Source organism: Lynx canadensis, chromosome C1, assembly GCF_007474595.2.
Source record: "Lynx canadensis isolate LIC74 chromosome C1, mLynCan4.pri.v2, whole genome shotgun sequence".
Lineage (NCBI taxonomy): Eukaryota > Metazoa > Chordata > Mammalia > Carnivora > Felidae > Lynx > Lynx canadensis.
In genome coordinates, this window is record NC_044310.1 from 105,831,948 (window position 1) to 105,858,448 (window position 26,501).

Sequence of the window (26,501 nt, forward strand, 5' to 3'; positions counted from 1 at the left end):
CGAGCCCCGCGTCGAGCCCCGCGTCGGGTTCCGTGCTGTCAGCTCAGAGCCTGGAGTCTGCTTCCGATTCTGTGTCTCCCTCTCTCTGCCCCTCCCCCGCTCATGCTGTGTGTCTCTCTCTCTCTCTCTGTCAAAAATAAATAAACATTAAAAAAAATTCCTCTTCAACCCGAAATAGGTACAGAATAAATATTTGCTGAGTGAGAACAATATCCAGCGCCCAGCACCCCTAAGGTAATCTCCTTTTTACATATGTCTCCGGTTAAAATCTAGGCAGCTAGCTGTAAGGCTGTTGACCCACAGCTAGCCTATTAGCAGGGGGCCCATAGTTTGCTGAGCCCCTGACCTGACTTTACTCTTCTGGGGTCGGCACCAGTCTCTCCATGTCTCGGAAATGGATTCACAACCTGGGGTTGAGTCCCCTTTTGTTTAGAGTGAGGGTCGTTCCTATTCATTGCAAGCTCACATCCCCCTTCAAAGTAAAGTTAGATTTATGTTTGCCCAGTTCCCATTCATTCTACAAATTAAGCGCCTACTGTGTGCCGGTCCCTGTTGTAGCATCCGGGGTTGCGGCGAACAAGAGATCCTTCCCCTAGTGGAGCTTAAGGCAGGACGAGAGGCACACGATGGATACGATTAAAAAATTAAATTATATAATTTGGAAGATAAATCCTACGGAGAGAGAGGTTCCAGGCTGGACAATGATTTGTGGAGGCCAGGAGAGGGGGGCCGCGGCTCAGGCTGCGACACGAGCTGAGGTCGCGGGGCGCTGGCGGAGCGGGGAGACACCCTGTGCAAAGGGGCAGCGGCGCAATCCGGTCGGTGCGGACACAGGTGAGGGCACACAGCGGTGCAGACTGGGGCCCCGCGGAGCAGGGCGCGGGGGAAGGGCTGCCTCCCACCGAGGCCAGAAGATGCTCCGGCGCCCGGCTCCCTCCTGGGGCCCAGCCGCACCGACCGCGACGCCCCCAAAATGGCCTCCCGTGCACCGCCTCCCAACCCGCCCGCCGGCCCACGTGACCCGGCGCGCCCACCCTGGCCCGCGACCCCCGGTCCGGGTGCCTGGGGCGAACGGCCCCGCCCCCCGCGGGAAAAGGACCAACCAGAGGAAGGGAAAGGCGGGGCGGGTGGTGACGGCCAATGGGGGTGGAGCTCCGGAGGGGAGTAACAGGTTGGTGGCGCCGGGTGTGGGGGGGGGGAGGACGGAGGGAGCGCAGAGGGCCTGAGGGGGAGGGCTGGCGAGCCGCGCGTGCAGCTCTGCCGGAGCCCGGGAGCGCCGAGCCCGGCTGGGGTGAGTGGACGCCGAGGGGGCAAGCCCTGAGGGGCGGGGCGCGAGGCGACCTGGGGTCCCCTCTCACAGGGTACAGGTGCTGAATGGAGAGAGGAGGAGGGGACGTGAAGCTGGGGTGGGAGTACCGATGACGAGCGGGCTGCTGCTCTCCGGTGCTAGGGCCAGGTGCCTGGGACTGTGCCAGGGGAGGGGCACCTGAGCAGGTGCCTGGGCCTGTGCCAGCGGAGGGGCACCTGGGGCCAAGGCTGCCCCCAGGACGTGAGAGAGTAGCAGGGCCTGGTTCTCTCTGGAGGTCAGACGCCGTCCTGGCTGCAGAATTTCTCTCGGGAGTCCGCGGTGTTCGGGGGAAGGAGTTAGTCTCAACTGGGGACGCCTGGGCTGCCGCCTGGGCTCAGAGACGTAAGGGGGAAGGCGCCCAGAGGTGCTCTTTTCCTGAGCTGCCCCCACCCCCCACTGCCCTTATGAGCTGGCGCTGTCACCTCCCTCTGGCTTTGAGGTGTGCGGTCTCGCTCCAACCATTCACCTCTAGGTGAAGACGCTGAGCAGTAGAATAAGACGGCACCCCCATCTCCTTGAGAGGTGTGAAGCCTTTCAGTTCCTATCCCCCTTTGCCTTCATGCCTGGGAGAATTTTGTCTTCCTCTTGAGAGAGTGCTCTCCAAGAGAGGGATATGAGGAAGCATAGGTCTCTAGGCCTACAAAATATGTAGAAACACTTTCTTATGGGGCCCCTTCCTGGGGGCTAATGTCAAACACTCCCCCCAAGCACACATACTTTCATCTGTGGTTCTCAATGGGGCCACTGGGTGAGGTTTCCGCACCTAACCAATTTCTCTGCTGCCTCCCAGCAGAGCCCACGTTAACTCCTTGAAACGCTACTGTGCATCCCTGACTCCCGGACATGAAGGCTGTCAGACTGGCAGTAGGCACCATTGGTGTGGGCCGTAGGCAGGACTCTGTAGGAAACCACAAGACTAAAGGAGTAGCACCTCTAAGTCTCCAGGCTGCATGAGAGGTGCACATTGGGGCCCAGACGAGACTTCTGAGGCAGATTTCCTTGCCTTAGGCAGGTAAAGGAACCAGAGCCAATCTTAGGTTGGCCCCTTTGATGCCCTGCCGGAGGAAAGATGTAATTGGGAAATAATTGCAACTGCTGTGTTGTCCACAGGCTGCTGACACGTGCCTCTGCACCTCTTCTTTCATCCTTGATATTTGGGAGTGGGGGGCTGGTTCTAGGGGACTGATAATGCAGAGATTTCCCGGACTCTAAGAGGATTCTGGCTTCCTAGAACCCTTTCTTCTTTCCCCAGGCTGATCTGCCTGCTATCAGCCTGGTGGGAGGTGAGGAGAGGGTAAGGTTGCTGTTTTTCATGCTGGGGAGGGGAGAACTAAGGGCCAAGGAGTTGGCCAAGGCACATGTGGGATCAGGAATGCAACTTTGGGAACTTGAGAGGGAGGGGTAGGGGACGCTGAGTCTTCCTGTCACGCACTGGTCTGACACTCACCAGGTTCTTTGTGCCTCTGCTCCTTCCTGTTCCCTCTCTACCTTATGCCTCCTCCTTCAGAGCCTTGGCCTTGGCATCTAAGCTGGACAGTCCCTGCCCATGGTTTTGCCCCTTGTCCTCTGTGGTGTGGAGTTTCTCTGGTCTGCTTTATGAGCTGCCAGTGGAATCCTTCTGGCCCTCCCCTTTCCCTTGCCTCTCAAACCAGTCCAGCCAGTTTGCAGGGCCCAGTTTGTCATTGTGTTTTTTCCTCCACTGGCCAAGCTGCTCTAGCCTGGCTCTCAGGTTTCGGCTTTTTCAGTGGACCGAGCCAGGGGTCCACTTGAGGTGGTTCTTTTTGATCCACGGAGAACCTTATTGTCTTTGTAACTCTTTCTGAGAAAATAGACATTGATCAAGGTCACTGAGCTGTCCTATCCTGTTTTGACCATTTGCTTCCCTCGTTACCTCTGAGGAGAGTCTAATCTCCATACCTTTCATACTTCCACTTTCTAAATCTGCCAGTTGGGTATGTCTAGCATGTTGCTTGGCTCTGTGTGTGTGTCAGTTCTTCCTCTGCACACCCCAAACCTCCCCACCCCCCACTTCTTGCCAGAAGCCGAGAGAATGTCACTCCTAGTTGGAAGCCAGATGCTTATGGCTGGGCCAGAGGTGACGGATTTGGGGCAGGGCAGGCTAATGAGTAACTCAGGGAGAAGTGCCTGTCTGGTACAGGTGCAGGGTATCCTCCTCACTCCTTCCGGGCAGGAATGGCAGAGGCAGACAGATGAAGCTGACTTAACTTGTGGCCTGGGCTCTTCCCAGAGTACATTTGGTGAGGAGTGTCCTGGGCACATGCCAGAGGAGGGAAAAACAGGGGCAGGCAATGAGAGGGAAGGCTCTGTACTCCATGTTGCTTGGCACTAGATGGCTGTTTACCTGCCTCTGGGGCTTACCTAAGACCTTGGAGCCAGCTGGCTCCCCTGGCCACGCCCCACTGCCCTCTGTAACTGAAGGCGGATAGGTTTCGGGTTTTCCGTGTTGAATCATTTAAAGCCCTGCTTTTTGACCCACCCCAAAGATCACTTCAGTCCCGCTGGCCCCTGACCCACCTGTCCTGGGTCTAACACTTGGTTGAGGTTAAGGAGTCACTGGGACCAGGGGCACGTTCAGCGCTGTCTCTGCACAACTTGGTGCTCTTGTGTGGGTGAGGGGCTGGGCGCTCTGTGGGCCTAGCCTGGGAGCTCCTTGACCCGGATCTGGAAGATCAGTAGATGTACTGACAGAGTCGAGCTGCCTTATGAATAAATCATGTGACTTCTGAGAGCTGGCAGTCTAGGCACATCTGGTTCCAAAATTATGATCGAATGGGGCAGGGAGTCCAGGCCAGGAAGAGGTCCTGTCACCAGGGCAAATGAGAAATGGCTGTGAGGGACCCTTGGGCAAATCTCCCTACTGCTGTGAGAGTCTGCCTTGGTCCAGGATACGACCTTTAACAAATATTTATTGATGTGCACCATGTCACCAGGCCCTGGGGCCACCGGAGTCAGCTGAGAGCCATGATCTTTGCCCTCCAGGAGTTTATAATCCACTGGAGGAGACAGACAGGAAACAAATCATCACCCTAATAAATATAGAAAAATAAACTGAGGCAGGGGCACCTGGCTGGCTCAGTCAGTAGCGCATGCAACTCTTGTTCTTGGGTCGTAAGTTCGAGCCTCATTTTGAGTGTAGAGATTCCTTACAAATAAAATATTTTTTGACATAATTAATTTAAAAATATTTTATTTTAGAGGGAGAGAGAAGGAAAGAGAATCACAATCATTTTTTTATGCTCAACTGACTGAGCCCCCCATGTGCCCCAAAAATAAAATCTTTAAAAACAAAAAACAACTGATGGGCACCTGGGTGTTAGTTAAGCATCTGACTCTTGATTTTGGCTCGGGTCATGGTCTACAGTTCATGAGATCGAGATTGAGCTCCACATTGGGCTCTGCTCTGTAGGTGGAGCCTGATTGGGATTCTCTTTCCCTCTCTCTCTGCCCACCCCCCCCCCCCCCACCATGCTCTCATTCTCTTTCTCTCTCAAAAAAAAAAAAAAAAAAAAACAAACGTGAGGCAAATTCATTGAAGGATGACTATAGAGCATATAACATGGTTCTGACCTAGTTTGTGGGAGGGTCTGGATGAAAAAGGCTCTGAGGAAGTGACATTCTTCTGTGAAGCAGGTGAAGCCAGGAAGGTCTTGGTGGGAGGAACAGCATGTACACTGGGTAACATTTGTTGTCAGCTTTGTGACAGGCATACACTGCTAGGTATGTTTCATGTTTCATGTCTTGTCATTTTCCCTCTTTTTATTAAAGTGGAATAAATAAATAGAGTAAAGTAGAGTAAATAAAATGCAAAAATCTGGAGTGTAGAACTTGATAAAAAATTTTTTTTTCCATTCATTTATTTTGAGAGAGAGGGAGGGAGGGAGAGAGAGAGAGAGAGAGAGAGAGAGCGAGCGAGCACGAGGAGGGACAGAGAGAGAGGGGGAGAGAGAGAATCCCAAGCAGCCTCCCACTGAGCGCAGAGCCTGACGTGGGACTCGAACCAATGAACTGAGAGATTGTGATGTGAGCCAAAATCAAGAGCTGGGCACTTAACTGACTGAACTACCCAGGCGCCCCAAACTTGATAAAATTTTTACACATGCAATTATTGTTTAATTCTCACAGATATTACCTTATGAGGTGTTATTATTATACCTGTTTTACAGATGAAGAAACTGAGGCTCAGAAAAATTATGATTTGCTCATGGTTATATAATATCAAATGAAGAGTGGGGCTGGGTTCCTTTTCTTTTTTTTTTTTTAAAAATTTTTTTTTTTCAACGTTTATTTATTTTTGGGACAGAGAGAGACAGAGCATGAACGGGGGAGGGGCAGAGAGAGAGGGAGACACAGAATCAGAAGCAGGCTCCAGGCTCTGAGCCATCAGCCCAGAGCCCGACGCGGGGCTCGAACTCACGGACCGCGAGATCGTGACCTGGCTGAAGTCGGACGCTTAACCGACTGCGCCACCCAGGCGCCCCTGGGTTCCTTTTCTTTAAAAAAAATTTTTTTTTTTAATGTTTACTTATTTTTGACAGAGAGAGAGAGAGAGAGAGAGAGAGAGAGAGACAGAGCATGAGCAGGGGAGGGGCAGAGAGAGAGGGAGACACAGAATCTGAAGCAGGCTCCAGGCTCCGAGCTGTCAGCACAGAGCCCGATGCGGGGCTTGAACTCAAAGACTGCGAGATCATGACCTGGGCTGAAGTCGGACGTCCAACCGACTGAGCCACCTAGGCGCCCCAGTTCCTTTTCTATTAGATGAGCGGTTTGTAAAACTGACCCCTTGTAGCTTCTTTTCCGGTCCCATCTCTTACTTGAATTCTAACAAAGGACCCAGCCAACTAAATGTCCTTCTGTTTGGAGTATCTGAGGTAGGTTGAAGTCCTCCCGGATGCCTGAGTGGGCTCCTTTAGTTCAGGGTAGCTTTGAGGTGTTCGTGAAACTCTTGAGACTCTGTGGACTATTTCCTGGGGGGTGGAGGGGCATTGCTTTCATTGTTCCCTCCAATGGGGTCTCAGAACCAAAACGGTGAAGAACTATTGCCTGTAAGGGCTCCTTCCCTCCCTGGAGGGGAAGGGCTGGGAATGCTAGGAATGTTCTTCCCACCAAGCCCTTTCTCACCTGGAGCTAGGCCACTCCCTTCCCCACTCACCCCCAGTTTCCTGGGCTTCCTAGCATATCTACAGTCCCTGAAGGGGGCCTTGCCAACTTTCCTTGGCCCAGGGCTCCACTGGGAGGTTGGGCTGGGTACATTTGTGTGTCTGTCTGGCACATTCGATGCCCCGCCTCCAGTGTGGTGCCAGTCTCCGGTAGAGATTAGTCGCAGGGCTGGGGAAGCTGGAGTTTTTATTTGCTTGGAGGAGAACCTGCCCTCCCCAGTTGCTGGAGCCAGAGCGTACCTAGAATACATTCCATTTTGCTGACTCTAATCTTAGGCTAATGTGGACCTGAGGAGTTGGCCCATGGGTGGTCTTCACTCTGGCCCTCTGGTGGGACAAGTCTGCCTAACCTAGGGCCCCTTGGACTGGAACTCTTAAATGTTACTTAAATCTTTTTTTGAATAAGCAATACATTTACATGGTTCCAGACTTAAAAGGGACAAACAGACACACCGTAGAAACCTAGTTACTCTCCCATCTCTTTCCTCACTCAGCCCTCAGTTCCCCCAACCCAGAGGCATCTCTGCTATTCTCCCAGAAATGGGAGGGCATACCTTACAGGTCTTCCGTACTTTAAATGAGCTCTGGGAGTGGAGGGCCCCTTTTATCCATTAGGATAGAGGTATCTGTTAGGTAGGGTTTGGGGTTGGAGGAAACACATCATGGTATATGTGTATGTGTGAAGGTCAAGCAGTCATTAAACTCTTGACGAAGTCAAGCTCACTAGGACTGTATTAGAGGAAATGGATTCTTCTAAGTCAGTGGGTCTCAAAATCTGGAATCTGGACCAGAAGTATCAGTATCATCTGGGAGCTTGTTAGAAATGGCAAATCCAGACGTACTGAATCAGAAACTCTGGGGATAGGGTCCAATAGTCTGTGTTTTCACAGGCCCTTGAGGTACTTCTGCTGCTCAGATGAAATGTGAGAACCACTGTTGTATGTAGAAGAAATGACAAGGCAATGAGCCCTACAAAAGCTGGACAGGTGTTTCTACTTCCAGTCTCTCAGCCTAAACTCTTTTCTTGATTTTCTAGGACCCCTTTTTTCATGGAGCCGGCGTCCACCATGGCTGAGCCCCGGGGCCCTGTCGACCATGGAGTCCAGATTCGGTTCATCACAGAGCCAGCAGGGGATGCAGAGATGGGCACCCTACGTCGTGGTGGGCGACGTCCAGCTAAGGATGCGAGAGCCAGTACCTATGGGGTGGCTGTGCGTGTGCAGGGCATTGCTGGGCAGCCCTTTGTGGTGCTCAACAGTGGGGAGCAAGGCAGTGACTCCTTTGGAGTCCAGATCAAGGGGGCCAACAACAGAGGGGCTCTGGGAGCTCTGAGCTCCAACTCGGAACCCCCGGAGCACTCCTACTCTCATGCCAAGGAGTTTCCTGCACGCTCACAAGGCAGTGTGTCTGATGAGGAGTCTGGGGACCACTGGAACGGAAGGCTGCTCCGATCCCGCTCCCAGGCTTCACTGGCAGGCCCTGCCCCTGTGAGTCCGAGCACCCGGAGCACCAGCCTGCTGGAACTGGCCCCTCAAGGAGCTTCCGCAGGGACCATCGACACTGCTCCCCTGTCTTCAGTGGACTCTCTCATCAACAAGTTTGACAGCCACCATGGGGGGCAGACCCGGGGCCGGACTGGCCGGCGCATGCGGACACTGCCCCCCGAACAGCGCAAGCGGAGCCAAAGCCTGGACAACCGGCTCCCACGGGACACCCTTGAGGAACGGGAGCGTCGGTCCCCCAACCACTGGGCCCCTAGCACAAAGCATGACAGTCACATGGGCAGCTCCAAACAGTCGGTCCAGAGCCAGAGCCCTCTTGGTGGGTTTAGCCGTTCCCGTCAGACCCAGGACTGGGTTCTTCAGAGTTTTGAGGAGCCACAAGGGAGAGTCCATGACCCTGGCATACTACAGGTCAGACCCCAGTCCCCTGTGGCTTCTGCTTCCTGACCCACTAGCTGCAGGACCCCTTGCTGATTCAAATAGCTAAAGGCAGAAGGTTTCTACTTTTGTCCTCCACTATATCCTTCTACTAAACAGATGATATTCTCATGAAAATGGAACGAACTATGAAGTCAGCCTTCACAAGCATGAGAGTTACTTATTACTGCCTGGCAATTAACTGTGCTCGGCCACTAGCTTTTGCTAGGTCTGCAGAGTAAGTAAGGCGGGCCTGGTAATCGAAGCAGCTCCTAGTGCTCCTGTCACAACTCCCGGCTTTGTTTCTCACTCAGGAGTGCAAGTGAGTTGGGGAGCAACTTCGTGCAGACGCAGTTAAGCCTGTTTTAAAAGTAACTCATTTACAAATTCTAGTACCTGAACTATCATTGGTGACAGATAACTTGTGACACAGTTCATAGCTGGTTGAGGTCTGCTTGTCAAGGAAAATGTGGCCTGTGGCAGTAGTGAGAGGCATACTCCGCTCAGATGTCTCCTGGGCTTTCTGGTCAGGCCTCAGCAGTCTCCTCTTTTCCCCACTTCAGGCTTGTTCATCGTGGTGAAGGGCCCCATCTCCCACCTGCCGCTGCTGCGCCATCTGAACGCCACACACGCTCCTGGCTTAATCTTCCTATTTCTCTGGGTTTATGTTTTGCAGTTCAAGTCAACTCCAGACCTGCTCCGAGACCAGCAGGAGGCTGCCCCACCAGGCAGTGTGGACCACCTGAAGGCCACCATCTACAGCATCCTGAGGGAGGGGTGCGTGGGGGCCCTCCCAGGAGGGCAGTCACATACCTCCCTGCTCCTCCTTCTAGTTTCGTTCCCCATCTTCCTTGCCCTTAGCTCCCCTTTCCCTCATCTCTGCTGCCTCTTCCCTCCCTTAAGCTTTGCTTCTGTTCTTGCATCCTCCAGAAGCTCAGAAAGCGAAACGTCTGTGAAGAGGAAGGTCAGTTTGGTGCTGGAACAGATGCAGCCCCTGGTGGTGAGTGGCTGCTTCCTGGGCGGGGGGGTGGGGGGGTGGGGGGTGGACAGGGCTAGGGCCTTTGGGGCCTGGGGTCTGGATGTGGACTCATCCCTTCCCGCCATATCCCTGGCAGATGCCTTCTGGTTCCACTAAGGCCCTGGGCGGGCAGGGGGAACTCACCCGAAAAGTGGAGGAGCTACAGCAAAAGCTGGATGAAGAGGTGAAGGTGAGGGGAGATTGGAGGCGCAGGGGGAATGCCGGACACGGGAGAAACCGGGGCCTGGGCTGCTCTTCCAAGCAATGGAACAAGCAGTCGTGTGTTCTGTGACACCAGAGGCAAGAGTGTGTGCTGGGCCCGCCAAGAACGTCTGGGGTTCTCTGGAGCTTAGGGATAGGGGTGCAGTCATCAGGGCTCTGACCACCTTCCACCTGTTTCCTTTGGAAGTTTCCGTCCCGGCTTTGCTGCGCACTGGCTGTGTATGCCTTGAGCAGATTACTTACCTGAATCCTTTCCATTGACATTATAATGATGGCACTATGCAATAGCTGTCATTTATTGAGGATAACTTCTTGTAGTAGGTACTGTCCCAGGTAATGCGTTGTAATTATAGGGATCTCGTAAGGTAGGTATTGTGAACCCTTTTATGATGAGAAAACTGAAGATCAGAGAGGTTAAGTGTGTTGTTCAAGACAATAAGTTGCAGAGAAGAATTTGAAAATTCAGGTCAGTCTTATGCTAAAGGTTATGTATTAAAAAAATATAGACTGCTTCTACCTCTCAGGGTATTGCCCTGAATGTAGTTGGTGCTTAGTAAGTGTTGGATTTTAATACCCCTTGTTTCCTGGAAAGCAGTATAGTGTCCTGGTTAAGTGGTCAGCTGTGGAGTCAAACTGAGTTCAAATCCTGATACCTTAACTTGTTGGCTGTTACCCTGACCTTAGGCAGGTTCTTTAAATGTTCAAAGCCACTCTTTCCTTAACTGTAAAGTGGGGATAATAATTGTACTATATTACTTACCGATGGCTGTGTAACAAATTACCTCAAAACTTAACAGCTTGAAATAATCATCTTCTGGTGTCTGAGGGCCCAGAATCTGGAAGCAGCTGAGCTGGGTAGTTCTGCCTCAGGGTCTATTATGAATTTCCTGGCAAGGTATTGGCTGGGGCTAGTCATGAGAAGACAGTGGGTGTTGGTTGGAGGCCTCACCTCCTTGCCATGTGGACCTCTTCATGGGGCCACTTGAGCGTCCAATATGGCAGCTACCTTTCCTCAGAGTGAATGATTAAGAGAGAGGGTAAGGATTGGAGGCTGCAATGCCTTTTTAGGACCTGGTCTCAGAAGCTACACATCACGTCTTCCTTTTCTGTTTGTTAGAAGAGAGTCCTCAGAGCACCTGGGTGGCTTGGTCGGTTGAGCGTCCAACTTCGGCTCAGGTCATGATCTCGCTGTCTGTGGGTTCGAGCCCCACACTGGGCTCTGTGCTGACAGCTCGGAGCCTGGAGCCTGCTTTGGATTCTATGTCTCCCTCTCTCTGCCCATTCCCTGTTCATGCTCTGTCTCTCTCTGTCAAAAATAAATAAACATGAAAAAAAAAAGAGAAGAGTCCTCAAGTCCAGCCCATACTCCAGGGAAGAGGCTTCACCTTTTTTAAAAAAAAATTTTTTTTTTTAACGTTTATTTATTTTTGAGACAGAGAGAGACAGAGCATGAATGGGGGAGGGTCAGAGAGAGGGAGACACAGAATCCGAAACAGGCTCCAGGCTCTGAGCTGTCAGCACAGAGCCCGACGCGGGGCTCGAACTCACGGACCGTGAGATCATGACCTGAGCCAAAGTCGGACGCTCAACCGACTGAGCCACCCAGGCACCCTGAGGCTTCACCTTTTGAAAGTAATGTTGAGGAATTAGTGGATGTACTTTAAACCATCACAAGTCCCAAGGCTTGTGAAAAGTATTAAATGCAGATAATAAGCACAGGGTCCCTAGTACAGTGCCTGTCATTTAGGGAGTGTCATTAAATGTTAGACGTTCCCATTACTCCTGGTCCTTCTGAGAGGTTTTTCCTACTCTCCACCTGTTTTTGTCTCCTTGCCTTTTCCAGAAGCGACAGAAGCTAGAACCCTCCCGGGTTGGGCTGGAGCGGCAGCTGGAGGAAAAGGCAGAAGAGTGCAGCCAACTGCAGGAACTGCTGGAGAGGAGGAAGGGGGAGGCCCAGCAGAGCACCAGAGAGTGAGTGCCGCCGAGTGTGCACGTGGGGCTGCTTGGGGACCAAGGCCAGATGGAGGTTGCCCCTGGGTGAGAGAGACAGGGGGAAGTCTTTAGAAGCAGACAGAGACAGTTTAAAGATAGGACCTTTCTCTTTATGTTATCGGTCATGGTGGTGGTGCCTGAGTTGGGTTACCTGGATTTGCCTCTCTGCTTCAGGCTCTAAATCTGTAGAATGGGTTAATAATAGTACCTACCTCACAGGATTGTTCATTCAGCACATGTTTTGCCGTGAATACTGTGTGGCAGGCAGTGATCTAGATTCCTGGGGTACATCAGCGAACCGTTTAGATGAGGAGCACTGCTCTCCAGAAGCAGAGCTTCTAGTGGGGGACAGGGCAGACCGTAAATAAAGAACATATTAGGTAAGTACATTTGCAGCATGGGAGAAGGTGATAAGTAGAAAAGTTAAAGCAGATCGGTGGGCCGAATGGTGGAGGCACAGTGGAGGCCTCATTAAGATTTGAACAGAGACTTTAAGGAGGTTTAAATGAAACGATACGCATAAAGTATTTAGAAAGCTGGCTGACACCTAGCACTTGATAATGTTATCTATTGTTATTAGGCTCCAGAACATGAAGCTCCTTGTGGACCAGGGTGAAAGGGTACGACACAGGCTGGAGACCCAAGTGATGGAACTGCAGGACAAGCTGAAGCAGGCCCAGGGGCCGGAGCCTGCTAAGGAGGCGCTAATGAAGGTGGGGGCAGGATGGCTCCCCCTGCCTCTGCTTCCTGTCATCTGGAGCACCTTCAAATCTGCTCACTGACACTTTCCCCAACGCATGGGCAGTAGGTAGCTGATTACAGGTACCCCTTAGCGTGCTTTCAGACAGACTCAAAGGTGGGCTGGGGTTAGATCCCAGAATGGTGCGTTTCCTTTTTCCTAAATAGGCATCTCAGAGGCCCCTCGCACCTGGTACTGAGTCTAACATGTACAAGGTGCTCAGTCAGTGTATCTGATCGGCTGACTGAATGAATAGCAAGGCAGATCCTATTATAGTCACCCCTGTACTTCCACCCTCATTTCCCCAGGACCTGCTAGAGACCCGGGAGCTTCTGGAAGCCGTCTTGGAGGGCAAACAGCGGGTAGAAGAGCAGCTGAGGCTGCGGGAGCGGGAGCTGACAGCCCTGAAGGGGGCCCTGAAGGATGAAGTGGCTTCCCGTGACCAGGAGGTGGAACAGGTCCGGCAGCAGTACCAGCGAGACACGGAGCAGCTTCGCCGGAGTATGCAAGACGCAACCCAGGCATGTGGCCAGAGCAGGGGCCGCCAGAAGTGGGCACTCCCCGCCCCAAGAGGGGCTGCTGTGAGGCCTTGGTATTTTGAGACTTTTCTAGTTGTAACTGCAACTCCTTCTAAAAGATACATGTGAGGTGTAGTGAAAACCTTGGCCAGGAAACCTGCAAGGGCAGAGAGAGGGAGTGCAGGCCAGGAGTACCGTGAGGGTGTGTGACCCAAGTCCCATGGGGAAGTAACTGGGGGGTAGGGGGGGCTTCATCTAAACAACAGCGGGGTGGACTGTGGCTTGGGAAGAGCTTTCTGCTAGCATCACATCAGGCACTGCTGGGGGACAAGGGTGTGCAGCTGGTGTGGTGCCCTGTGGGCCCAAGCCTCCATTTCTACACACTTACACTTGATCTGAAGTGCATTTTTCCCTCTGAGCCTCCTGACCCCCAACTGTCCCCTTCTCTAGGATCATGCTGCATTAGAGGCTGAAAGGCAGAAGATGTCAACCCTCGTGCGGGAACTGCAGAGAGAGCTGGAGGAGACATCGGAGGAGACAGGGCATTGGCAGAGCATGTTCCAGAAGAACAAGGAGGAGCTTAGAGCCACCAAGCAGGAGTGAGGACTTTGCCTCTTTCCTGGGAATGCTTATCCATGATTCCTACATCCTGCTTCCTTTCTACCCCTGCTGTGCCCTTCACTCTGCTGACAGTGGGTGCCCAGGCTCCTGGCCCCTGGGGAGGTGGTTTGCATTATCCTGCTCACCTCTCCCTGGCAGGTGGTCTGAACTTGTTCCTTTTCCCTTTTCATTCACCTGACTGGGCTCAGACTCCTGCAGCTGCGGATGGAGAAGGAGGAAATGGAAGAGGAGCTTGGGGACAAGATGGAGGTCTTGCAAAGGGAATTAGGGCAGGCTCGGGCTGGTGCTGCAGACACTCGCCAAATGGAGGAGCTCAGGAAGGTACTTGGAGGGGTGCCTGGGTGGCTTAGTTGGTGGAGTATGGGACTCTTGATCTCAGGATTGTGAGTTTGAGTCCCATATTGGGTTCAGAGATGAAAGAAAGAAAGAAAGAAGGAAGGAAGGGAGGGAGGGAGGGAGGGAGGGAGGGAGGAAGGAAGGAAGGAAGGAAGGAAGGAAGGAAGGAAGGAAGGAAAGAGAGAGAGAGAGAGAGAAAGCAAGCAAGCACGAACTTGGAATTGGAGTGTGGAAGGGCAGGCAGGTTGGGCTGGCAGACACTGACCGGGCCTCTACACTGTTGTGGCTGCCTCCTGTGTGCTTGGTTTTCAGGACCTGTTTGGCCGTATCTCTGCCCCACACATTCTGATCCAGCCTGGCTGCTCTCATTGAATATACAGGTTTCTAATGTAAAGGACTTTTGGTGGCCAGATTGGTGGCTGCTGGCTACCTCCCAAGAGACCTCGTGGGGAGCAGCATTTAGATGGATTTGTGAAACTTCGGGGTCATTTTTGCAAGCTTGGAGTTTGGTCAGATAGCAAGAGTTGCTCTGTTTTGGAGCAGCGGGGGGTGGGGGGTGGGATATGGACTCTTTACCTACATCTATGAAACAAACATTTACAGTTAGAATGCCAGCTTATTAACTCGTAATGTGAAATGTTGTCACACAGACTGGAATACTTGTATTGGCATGGCAGGCTGGCCTACTTGGGAAGCCAAGTTGTAATTTGAAGGCTGCTTAGAGAGTATAGCATCTAGACCAAGGGAATTAGATGTTTTATCAGGCACGGATGTTTCATAAATGATAAAGTCACCAAATTGAAGTAAATATAAATAATTTCTTCATATTCTTTGTATTAGTTTATGAAGGACAAGAAAGCAAGTAATTATTTTGGATGATTTAGAAACTTAGAAAATATTTTTGCTAGTATAGAAAACTGGCATTTATGGCCTCCTGAAGATTCTTCTAGGTTTATAATCTTTGATTCACAATGCTTGATATGTAGTCGGTGCTTACTTAACAAGTATTAATTGATCAATGCTTGTGTATCATGCCTTTACCGTAAGACTGCCTAATTTTAACCAAAGTAACTGTATTTATTAGAGTAAAGAAGTATAGTTGTGATGCTTTTCCAGGTAAATAAAAGTCTGAGCTTACACACATATTTGGTGAGAAAAACATAATAAACCAAAACCAAATATACTTCGGTGGCTATGAAATGAAAAGTGCTCTTAAATTTTTACTGTATTAATATGAAGTTAACAAAAATTAAGGATAGTCTGAAGTCTATTTGCTATATTAGTCTACATAATTCCTCTGGACAATCTCAGTTGATTGATTATGCTAGATAAAGCTAAAAAGCTAAAAAGTAATAACCAGAGCTTCATTTACTCATATGTAAAGTATGTTTTATCAGTACTTAATCAATAACAAAGTATATACATTAGGAAAACAGACTTTGTCCAATGTAGACCATACACTGTGCTGTTTTTCTTTTTTTTTAAATTTTTTAAAGTTTATTTATTTATTTTGAGAGGGAGAGAGAGACAGAGAGAGCGAGTGGGGGAAGGGCAGAGAGAGAGGGAGAGAGAGAGAATCCCAGGCAGGCTCTGTACTGTCAGTGAAGAGGCTGACGCAGGGCTCAAACCCACAGCCTGCAAGTTCATGACCTGAACTAAAACCAGGAGTCAATGCTGAACCGACTGAGCCACCCAGGCGCCCCTGTTTTTCTTTTCCTTTGTAGTTTTGTTAGTGTCTTACATTGAAAACTCACAATATATTATATATCCTTTCAGCCTAATTATGGTAATTTCTGAATTTCAGAAGTAGCTAACAGCTAAAGAACTAGAACCAGAGTTCATATTTTAATTTTTTTCTCCCACCCCTCCTAATTTTTTTAAAGATTTTTATTTTGAAATAATCTCTGTACCCACTGTGGGGCTCAAATTTACAACCCCCAAGATCAAGAGTCACATGCTCTTCTGACTGGGCCAGCCAGGTGCCCCAATATTTTAATTTTTTAAAAAAGAAGTAGGGGCACCTGGGTAGCTCACTTGGTTAAGTGTCTGACTCTTGGTTTTGTCTTAGGTCATGATCTCACAGTTTGTGAAACTGAACCCCACATTGGGCTCTGTGCTGATAGCATGGAGGCTTCTTGGGATTTTCTCTCTCCCCTCCCCTCCCCCCCCCCGCCCCGCTTGTGCTCTCTCTCTCAAAATAAATAAACCTTAAAATTTTTTTAAAAATAAAAAAGAAATAAAAGCAGCCCCACTATTTATTGTGTTGCATTTTTTGGTTTTCAGTATATTTTCTTTTGTTTTTGAAACAGCCAATCCTGTTTTGTTCACACCCTCATCTATTCCATGTAATTTTTTTTATGGAGATTTATTTCACATACCATAGAATTCACCCCTTTAAAGTGTATAGCGTAGTAGTTTTTAGTGTGTACACAAAGTTGTACAACCATATTACTATCTAAAAATTTTTTTTTTCAACGTTTATTTATTTTTGGGACAGAGAGAGACAGAGCATGAACGGGGGAGGGGCAGAGAGAGAGGGAGACACAGAATCGGAAACAAGCTCCAGGCTCCGAGCCATCAGCCCAGAGCCTGACGCGGGGCTCGAACTCACGGACCGCGAGATCGTGACCTGGCTGAAGTCGGACGCTCAACCGACTGCGCCACCCAGGCGCCCCAACCATATTACTATCTAGTTACAGAACATTTTCATCACCTCAAAAATGAACCCCATATCCAGTCACTTGCCCCAGCCCTTGGCAGCCACTAATCCATTTTCTGCCTCTATGAATTTGCCTCTTCTGGCAAATCATATACATTACAAATCATATACATATACATTGCATGTCTGGTTTCTTTCACCTAGCATAATGTCTTTTAAGGTTTACCCATGTTGTAGCAAGTGTCAGTACTTCATTACTTTTTATGGCTGAATAATATTCTATGTGGATATACCACATTTTGTTTATCTGTTTGCCAATTGATGGACATTTGGGTCATTTCTATATTTTTAGCTCTCATGAAATAATGCTGCTATGAACATTCATATAACATGTTTTCCCAAAAAATGTTTTCAGTGCTCTTGGATATATACCTAAGAATGGAATTAATGGGTCAACTTTTTGAGAAACCGCCAAGCCACTCGGCCAAGCGGCCACACCGTCTTACGTTCCCCCAGCAATGTATGAGGGTCCTGGTTGCTACACAGTGTCCTATCCAAGGGTGGCTCTCTCTGCCCTGTCACCGTTCCCCTTCCCTTCTAGGAGCTGCGCCGGACACAGCAGGAACTTAAGGAGCTGAGGGAAGAACAGCAAAGCCAGGAGGTGGCTGGGCGTCACCGGGAGCGGGAGTTGGAGAAACAGCTGAGGGTTGAGGTTGATCGAGGCCGGGAACTGGAACAGCAGAACCTCCAGCTGCAAAAGACCCTCCAGCAGCTGAGACAGGACTGTGAAGAGGCTTCCAAGGCAAGGGGAGTGGGCACAGGGCTTAGGAGGTGGAGGCTGAGGGGTCTGGAGGGCTGAGGAGCCAGAGGGCGAGGAAATTACCTACCCTGGGTATGTACAGACCAGATCCTTGGTCATAAGTGTGCGGTGAAAAGCAGCCAGGGGTTGGCAGGGGGAGGCAGGGCTGCACCTGATGGCACGCACCACGTCTCCGTAGGGGTGGGGTTCTCAGGGAGCACTACCACTGTTGAAATCTGGCTCTTGTGGGCTCTCTTTGGGGTGGCTTTCTTGGTGGTGGTCAGTGGCCTTGAGCCCTGGGGTCTGAGCTGCCACTCCCCCAACTGGCCGCAGGCTCAGAAGGCAGCAGAGGCAGAGGTGGAGGTGCTGGGGCAGCGGCAGGCAGCAGTGGAAACGACGCTTCGGGAGACCCAGGAGGAAAATGACGAATTCCGACGGCGCATCTTGGGTCTGGAGCAGCAGCTGAAGGAGGCCCGAGGCTTGGCGGAGGGTGGGGAAGTGGCGGAGGCGAGGCTTCGCGACCGGGTGCAGCGGCTAGAGGTCAGTGCTTCTGCCCACCTTGGCGGCTTCCTCCTGGCCCTCTCTCCCCTCACCCCTGGCTAAACACTCCCTAGCAAAATCCTCAGCTACCGGTTTTCTTTTGCCCCGAGTGTGCTGGTTTTTGCCTTCCCAACAACCCTCTGTTAAAGTTAGGTTTTATTTTCTGGAGTGTGCTTTGTTATGAATGTCTTGGCCTTTGTACTGGTATTTTTGTCTCTTATCTCTCACCCTGTGCTTGTCCTCTGTGTCTTAATTCCTTTGCTGGTTCCTCTGAGCCCGTTTGCATTGCCCACCTTTTTCATAAACCTCTTTTTCTTCCCTCCTATCTACTCTCCAAATGGCTTTCCCTCTCCCAGGCAGAGAAAAAGCGGCTTGAGGAGGCCCTGAACACAGCTCAGGAGGAGGAGGGGAGCCTGGCAGCTGCCAAGCGGGCACTGGAGGCCCGGCTGGAGGAGGCCCAGCGGGGGCTGGCCCGCCTGGGGCAGGAGCAGCAGGCCCTGAAACGGGCCTTGGAGGAGGAGGGGAAGCAGCGGGAGGCGCTCCGGCGGGGCAAGGCTGAGCTGGAGGAACAGAAGCGCCTGCTGGATAAGACTGTGTGCCAGCTGAACAAGGAGGTGTGGTGCGGGGTGGCCCGGGCTCTTAGGAAGAGGCGCAGCTCTTTCAGAAGCTTGCCTGAGCGGGGGAGGAGGTCAGAATGTGTGGTTTTTGCTTTCCTCAAGTTCATTGCTGGGGAGGCCAAGGCCAAATCTTCAGAGAGGGTGTCCTTTCTACTCTTTCTCTGTGCCCTTGACCTCCCCTCTATGTCCCATTTCATTGTGGTCTTGATCCTTGGAGAATGTCTCCTGGGATTCTCCCTGAGACATCTTTAAGACCTGAACGTAACAATCTTCATTAGTAGAATTTTCTATTTGGGGTAGGGAAAGGAAAGCTCTATAATCCCTCCCTAGATGTCTTTAAGACCAAAATACAGGAATTTTCGTGGGTGGGATTTTATATCCGGGGGAGGGCAAGGAAGAAGGAAAAAAAAGAAATAAATAACTTTTTTTCAGGTAAGGTTCTCTCCTAATATCTTTGTAAAGCTAGAGCAAACACCTAATATGTTTCGTCAGCTCTAAAATGTACTCTGAAGTTGATTTGCATTGTATAATTTTGATGGAATGTTACAGTTCAAGTGGCAGATTTTTCTTTCTTAGTCGTACATCTTGTAATCATTGGCCTCTTGGGTTTGTTGAAATATGGTCAATTAGGTTTACTCTGTGTCAGACACTGTTGTAAGTACTTTACGTAATTAGCTATCATAATTCTACATCAACTTTGTGATGTAGGTACTATTATTTTCCCATTTTACAGATGGGGAACTGAGACCCAGAGAAAATGAGCTGTGGTCACACAGCTAGTAAGTGGTAGAGCCAGGATTTGAAGCCAGGCAATCTGTATATTACTACTAGCCATACTAGGGACCTAGGGCCCAGGGGAGAGCAATGGAGGGCTGCTTCGGCAGGAAGGAGGGTCTGGGGTGTCTGGGCCCAGAGAAGGGACAGAGGTGCAGTGCTGAAAGGCTGTTTTCTTTGCATCTCAGCTGGAGCAGATTGGAAATGACTCTAAGCAGGCCCTGCAGCAGCTCCAGGCCCAGCTGGAGGATTACAAGGAGAAGGCCCGGCGGGAGGTGGCAGATGCCCAGCGCCAGGCCAAGGAGTGGGCCAGTGAGGCTGAGAAGAGCTCTGGGGGGCTGAGCCGGCTTCAGGACGAGGTAGGGGCAGAAATGGCAGGAGGGTGGGAACTCTCCCAATGTCCTTGGTTTGCAGGTCATTGCCTCTTAACTAAACCTGGGGCCAAGGGATCCTGGGACCCCGGTTTAGGTCTAACCACTTAGAGTGACATAGTGAGGTAGGGAGTTGTCCACTCTAGGTACCGATAATGATAGGAGGTGCCTTGTCTGTAGAGCAGTGACTTTTTTTTAACTTTAATTTTTTTTATTTTAGAGAGAAACAGGGTGAGAGAGAGTGTGAGTGGGGGATGGGGCAGGGAAGAGAGAGAGAATCTCAAGCAGGCTCCAGGCTCAGTGAGGAGTCCAACGCGGGGCTCCATCCTACAACCCTGGGATCATGACCTGAGCTGAGATCAAGAGTCGGCCTCTCTGACTGCTGAGCCCCCTGGGCGCCCCTGTAGAGCAATATTTAAACTGCTGCACATTAGAATCACCTGGGGAGATTAAAAAAAAAAAGATCCCAGTACCAAAAAATTTCCACACTGCAATGTTAGTGGAAGTATGGTATCAATATAAAGGCATGTTTGACGTACAGTAGATGCTTTAAATATGATTGCTAGTTGTAGGGGTGCCTCGGTGGCTCAGTTGGTTGAGCGTCTGACCAGCTCAGGTCATGATCTCGCAGTTCGGGAGTTCAAGGCCTGTGTTGGGCTGTATGCTGACAGCTCAGAGCCTGCAGCCTACTTGGGATTCTGTGTCTCCCTCTCTCTCTGCCCCTCCCCCACTTGTGCTCTCTTTCTCTCAAGAATAGATAAACCTTAAAAAAAAATGTAAATATGATTGCTAGTTTTAATGCTTCACAATCTTTTACAGTAACAATGTGTTATAAACTTGTGTTTTGTCATGACATTAAACCTTTTTTGTTAAAATACCTAAAATCCTAATACCCAAGCTGCAGCTTGTATCACTTAAATCATAACCCCTAGGGCCAGGACCCAGGATGAGTTTTCTAAAAACCACTTAGGTGATTCTAACTTCTGTAGGGCGTTAAAACAATAAAGAAAATGGACCAGGAGCTCTTTTCTGCCGGCTAGATAGGATGTTGCCCGGATCCCTGAATGGTTGAATAAAACCCACCAGATCTTCAAAGAAAAGAAAACAAACTAAAAGTCAGCCTGCTTTTGATTATCACCTGCTCTGGCAGTTCTAAAGAACATCAGTGATGAAACATTTCTCTCCACAGGGGCGGACTGCTCCCACCCCCGAGTCCCCACCTAACTTCTCTGGGCTGTTCCATTTTTCCTTCTGTCCAGACTCAGAGGCTGCGGCAGGCCCTGCAGGCATCCCAGGCTGACCGTGACACGGCCCAGCTGGACAAGGAGCTGCTGGCCCAGAAACTGCAGGGGCTGGAGCAGGAGGCGGAGAACAAAAAGCGCTCCCGGGATGACAGGACCCGGCAACTCAAGGGTCTTGAGGTAATGACATGGGAGTGGGGGGGGGGGGGGTAGGGGAGGGGTGTCCAGGTCCTGGCATAGCTGGGACTTCTGTGGGGAAAGGAGCCGGGACAAGCCAAGCCCCCTTTCTATGCTAGGGATCGAAAGCTGGTAGCCCACTGCTGATGGAGTTTGACCGTGGTGGTATTCATTTTGTTTCCTTTCGTGTTTTCTTTTGTTGTTGTTGTTGTTGTTGTTGTTGTTAAACATTTTTAAAGATAATTTTTTTTAATATATTTTTTTTTGTTTCTAAGGGGTCTCTACACCCAATGTGGGGCTCCACCTCCCAACTCCTGAGATCAAGAGTTGCATGCTCTCTGAGCGAGCCAGTCCGATGCCCCTGACTGCAGTGTTTTAAATGGCTTTGAATTAATTGCCAGTGTTTAGAAATGTACACGTCACATAAAAGCTCTGGCTTCGTTTATACGTTTGGAAAATTCTGTAGCAGCGAGCTTCTGATCCTGAGTTATCTGCATGGCAGCAGTTGGCTGGAGGATAGCAGTGGCTCCTCTTTAGAGGCAATAGTGCTCTTCAGGTTGCCATATTTGGCAATAATAATAATAACAAGACAATAACAGCAGCAAACACATATTATGCTATGTGCTGGGCACTTCAGACTTATTTAATCTTGAGGATAAATAATCCTGTGGGATAGGTGGTCTTGTTTTCTCCATTTTATTGTTGAAGGAAGCTGACACATAGAGAGGGTAAGCAACTTAGCCATGGCCCCTCTGCTAGGAATCTGATTTTCAGACCCAGGCAGTTTGGCTCCAGAGACCATACCCTTAGTATCTACATGGGACTGCCTGGCTTGAGCATGCTTCCTTAGTCTGTACCCTGGCACTTTGGTTTCTGACTCTCTCCATCCCAGCGTTGGCTCGGGCACTTTGCTTTCTGTCTGCTTTCCCATTAGGGAAACAGGGCTACCCCAGTGATGAATAGATTCTGGGGTTTGTCATCTTGCCAGGGGACCAAGGCTAGAGCAGGTGCCCTCTCCCTCTTTCCCTTGATGCCATGCCTGGTCAGCAGAGGGTGCTAGCTCTATGGTGGCTCTGGGCAGGGGCAAGGACCAGCTGCTTATGGGGACATGTGAGACAGGTCTGTGGAGGCGGGGCCTTGAGAGGGTCCTGGTTGGGTTTGGTATTCTGGTGTCCAGAAGTGGGGCAGAAAGAACCTGTTGCTCCTCTGCCACAGGAAAAAGTCTCTCGGCTGGAAGCAGAGTTAGATGAGGAGAGGAGCACTGTGGAGCTGCTGACGGAACGCATGAATCGTGGCCGGGACCAGGTAAGCCCTTCCTTACCCGTCCCCTGCATCCATCCCTGACTACAGAACCTCTCGGCCCTCTCAAAAACGCCTCCACCCTCCCATGTGGGAGGAGAATTCTGGCTGCGGAATCTGTGCATGGCTGGTGCTACTTCAGGGTCTCCTCTGCTTCAGGACGAGTGGAAAGAATCCAGGGATTTGAGTGGAAGAAGGAATCCTGGTGGCCTGGGATTACTCTCTGCCCTGAATCCAGGCTACTTCCATTCAGAAGGAATGCTAATTCCTGGTGTGATGGAGGAGGCCCTGTTTAAATTCTGTGGCTCGTCCCATATGAAAAGGCTGATTTTTTTAGTCGCCTGAGAATAATGGGGATTCAGAGAGCATCCTGCAGTTTACTCTGCCTCATGTGGTTCAGCTGCCTAGTTCATTGTGAGCGCTCCCCAAATCTGGCTCCTCTCACCCCTCCCCACCAGGTGGACCAGCTGAGGACAGAGCTCATGCAGGAGAGGTCAGCTCGACAGGACCTGGAGTGTGACAAAATCTCCCTGGAGAGACAGGTGAGCTGGGAAGTAGGGAGTCTTGGGGACAGACCCCAGGAGGCAGGTGAAATGGCCATAGGAGGGGTTGGAAGTGGAATGTGACTGTGAAGATTTTCTGCCCTTTTTAGAACAAGGACTTGAAGAGCCGGTTGGCTAGCTCAGAAGGCTTCCAGAAGCCCAATGCCAGCCTCTCTCATCTTGAGTCCCAGAATCGGGAGTTGCAGGAGCGGCTACAAGCTGAAGAGAGGTGACGTGAGCCCTTCTTCTCTCCTTCTGGGCTTTTCTCCTCTGAGGTTCCCTCCATCTTGCACTTCAGACATGGCCAACCTGGCCTGATCTTTAGGGGGAACTTTTTTCCTTGGTAAAGAGCAAGAGAGTTGCAGGCCTTTTGAAATATGAATGACCTCTTCTCTCCTGGTTCTTTGGATCTGCCCTGGATCCTTTCCAGTGTGATGTGACTGAGAAGAGCTCACGAAGGCCAGAGGGGGCCAAGCAGGTGTTCCTTTAGAAATGGCGACAGCCATAGACACCCCCTTCCACACCCTCTTAGGGAGAAGACAGCTTTGCAGTCTACCAACCGAAAACTGGAGCGGAGGGTTAAAGAGCTGTCCATTCAAATTGATGACGAGCGGCAGCATGTCAATGACCAGAAGGACCAGGTAAGGATGGCAGCCAGGGCCAAGCAACCATATGGCAAGCATGTATGGAGCATTTGCTTGAAGGCCAGGGGAGAACCTATCTCAGAGGTCTTCCCAGCTTCGACTCTCCTTGTATAAGGGTGGAGATGAGACTGGAGGGATTGGATCAGAGCAGTCACAGTAGCACATGCATCGAGTGCCTGTGATGTGCTAGGTTCTCTTTCTAAGTGTTCTACATGTATGAACTCATTTAATCCCCCCAAACAAACCTGTAAAGTTAGGGAACTTGCCCATGGCCATAACATTTTTCTAGGGCAATGATCCCTTGTCAAAATTGCTACAGGGGAGGGTCCCAGCCCACGGTAGCAGCAGATGCTTTTCTAATGTGGGGACTTGTTATCCTGTCCAGCTAAGCCTGAGGGTGAAGGCTTTGAAGCGGCAGGTGGATGAAGCAGAAGAGGAAATTGAGCGACTCGATGGCCTGAGGAAGAAGGCCCAGCGTGAGCTGGAGGAGCAGCATGAGGCCAACGAACAGCTCCAAGCCCGGATCAAAACCCTCGAGAAGGACTCCTGGTAATGGCTGCTTTTCTGACCCCCGCTCAATCGGGGTCGTGGTGCAGGAAGGGAATGGGGTCTCCTGGATAGGGAGGAGGATCCCTAAGGTGGTACTTGGCAGTCACTCCTTCCTGGCTGGAAGCCTGTATGATTATTCTTTACTATCCAAGCCCCTGGTCTATATCCCATCTCCCCAGATCTCAGATTGGTGGGCGATCTCGTGAGTACCTAGAGGCCTTAGAACAACTGGGAATTTCCTTAGCATGGTAAGTGTGGCTGTCTCAATCTTTGTCTCCCTCCCTTACAAGTATTCTTCTCTCTGACTCAGGCGCAAAGCCTCCCGGTCAGCTGCTGAGTCAACCCAGCATGAAGGGCTGAGTTCAGATGAGGAATTTGACAGTGTCTACGACCCATCCTCCATTGCATCACTGCTCACGGAGAGCAACCTGCAGACCAGTTCCTGTTAGCTTGGGTCCACAGGGGACCAGAAACCACACTTGAGGCCTGCCCTGCCATCCTGCTCTGCCCTGCTAAGCCTCGGATTCCTCATTCCTGTGGGGAGAGAGGGGGACACCCAATTATTCAGCTTTAAGACTGGGAGGGGTATGAGTGATGCTGATAAAAAAGGCATTAGCACTAAGCTGGTGCATGGGCTTTCCCTCTCCTCTGGAGTAGTGGGTATTTTAGGCCAACTGAGCCCTTCCTTTAAGTGCCGACCTCCCTCTTCTCCCTCATAGCAACAGGATGGTCAGCATATGGACTGAAGAGGATTGAGCAGGATAGGAAGGAATAGATGTTGCCATGTATATAAAGCTTTATTTCTTTAGCCCTTAACCTTCAGGCTCAGGGAAAAATACCTTTTGCAGTTCTGCTCCCTCGACCCCTGCAACATGTTTTCCTCCAACTCTGGAGCAGGGTGGAAGGAACATTATGGGTAATGTACACACTAGTGTGGCTCTACCCAGTTCTTGGATGCTTCTCTTTGCACAGTCGTGGGACCTATATGGTAGTTCCCACCTCTCTCCACTCTCATGTATTTTGTCTTTCCTAAGCCAGTGGATCCAAGGGATCTGTTCTCCCCTCCCATCTTCACCATTCCTACCTTCCTTCTTTCCTTTTGGTGCCTTAGCCAGGGTGAGGAGATAAGGATGTTCTTCTTGCCTTCTATACCCACACATTCATACCTCTCCAAGGGCCAACCTTTCCCCAAACAGGGCCCTCAGCCTTTCCTGCTGCCCCAGTGAATGGTCTAGAGAGCTGCCCTGGGGGAGGGACTTTGGTAGGGCCATGATAAGGTGGTGGGGCTTGGTTCTGCTCAGGGTTTCCGTCTTTCCTCCTCTCCCTCTGTGACTATGCATGTGTTCATAAGGGGGTTGCATCTGGGAACCCTGATAACTGCCTACATGAGTCTGAAAAGCAAAGGTCTTCCTTGTGGTTTCTCTGACCCAGATGTGCCCAACCTTAGTAGGGAACCAAGGGACCCTCATTATCTCAGGAGCTTGAACCTGATACAGGGCTTCCTGCCTAGGGCTAAAGACTGACTCTTGGTAGAAATGAGAAGAGGCAATGGAGGATTTATTCCTCCCTTGGGTCCTGGGGAGAGCCCAGCCCTGGTGGGGAAGAGGTAAGGGAGATGATTCACCTCTCTTATTTCCTAAGCAGGCTCTGTAAGGAGCCTGGGGGAGGGAGAAGGCTGTTTTCACTAATGAGTTATAATTTCACGATTAAAAAAAACCCAAAACTTCTCTTCTGCAAATTAGATATTTTCCCCCAAATGAATCCAGCCTTGATTTTATTTTAAATTAAATATTAAAATGATATATCTATACCAAAATCCTTGACTTCTCATTCTTTTTCCTGGCTTATTTGGAGGTCTGTTTTATGAAGAAACCATTTTAATTTTAGAATTTAGAGGCTGAAGCTGGGGTTTTCTTTACCTCACTTTTTAGAGGCCTTTACAACAGGTCAGATGGAACCCAGGGAACCTATGTTTCTAGCACCTCCATTCTCTCCTAAACAATCTTCTGGGAATAGAAGGCCAATAAATGCCATCTCTGAAGGTTAAAAGAGACAGACTAGAATTGGGTTTTATTCCCTTGGGGCCCAGGGATATCCCCACCATTCACCTCCCAGGTACAAAGTCACTCATCCCTTTCCACCTGGTATTGGACTCAGTCCCTACCTGGGAGGTAGCAAAGTTTCTGTCATTCCTGCTTTTGTGTTGCCTTGAAGAGGGACCTAGCTGTTCATCAGAGCCTGTTGCCAAATTCAGGGGTATTGAGTGGGTCAGACCTCCCGCGTGCTTTCCATGTGGACCACAGCCCAGGGGAGCTGCCAACCTGAAGAGAGAAGCTGGGCTGGAAGAGACCCCATCCTTGTCCATCCTCTCCTCTAGGTCCTTAAAATGCTAGTCTGGG

At 50.5% G+C, this 26,501-nt stretch overlaps 1 protein-coding gene across 2 annotated transcripts; it reads left to right on the forward strand.

Moving 5' to 3' along the window:
• The first annotated feature begins 1,230 nt into the window (after positions 1–1,230).
• CGN (cingulin) lies at positions 1,231–25,863 on the forward strand. 2 transcript variants are annotated; one of them, XM_030325835.1, is made up of 21 exons: positions 1,231–1,291; positions 7,562–8,438; positions 9,121–9,221; positions 9,375–9,444; positions 9,560–9,652; positions 11,528–11,655; positions 12,257–12,389; positions 12,724–12,936; positions 13,384–13,532; positions 13,743–13,875; positions 17,151–17,351; positions 17,682–17,888; positions 18,245–18,502; positions 19,468–19,638; positions 20,910–21,071; positions 22,284–22,373; positions 22,826–22,909; positions 23,020–23,138; positions 23,442–23,550; positions 23,939–24,102; positions 24,413–25,863. In XM_030325835.1, exons 2-21 carry the CDS (start codon positions 7,575–7,577, stop codon positions 24,549–24,551), a joined length of 3,588 nt encoding a protein of 1,195 aa, XP_030181695.1. In that variant the 5' UTR covers positions 1,231–1,291; positions 7,562–7,574; the 3' UTR covers positions 24,552–25,863. The 2 variants fall into 2 exon arrangements, with proteins under 2 accessions (XP_030181695.1, XP_030181696.1); XM_030325836.1 differs by lacking the exon at positions 9,560–9,652.
• Positions 25,864–26,501: the final 638 nt, after the last annotated feature.

Coding starts and splice junctions, on each gene's coding strand:
- CGN (XM_030325835.1), top strand. CDS start 7,575: ATGGAGCCGGCGTCCACCATGGCTGAGCCCCGGGGCCCTGTCGACCAT. Junction 9,222..9,374: donor TACAGCATCCTGAGGGAGGG/GTGCGTGGGGGC, acceptor TGCATCCTCCAG/AAGCTCAGAAAGCGAAACGT. Junction 17,352..17,681: donor ACTGTGAAGAGGCTTCCAAG/GCAAGGGGAGTG, acceptor AACTGGCCGCAG/GCTCAGAAGGCAGCAGAGGC.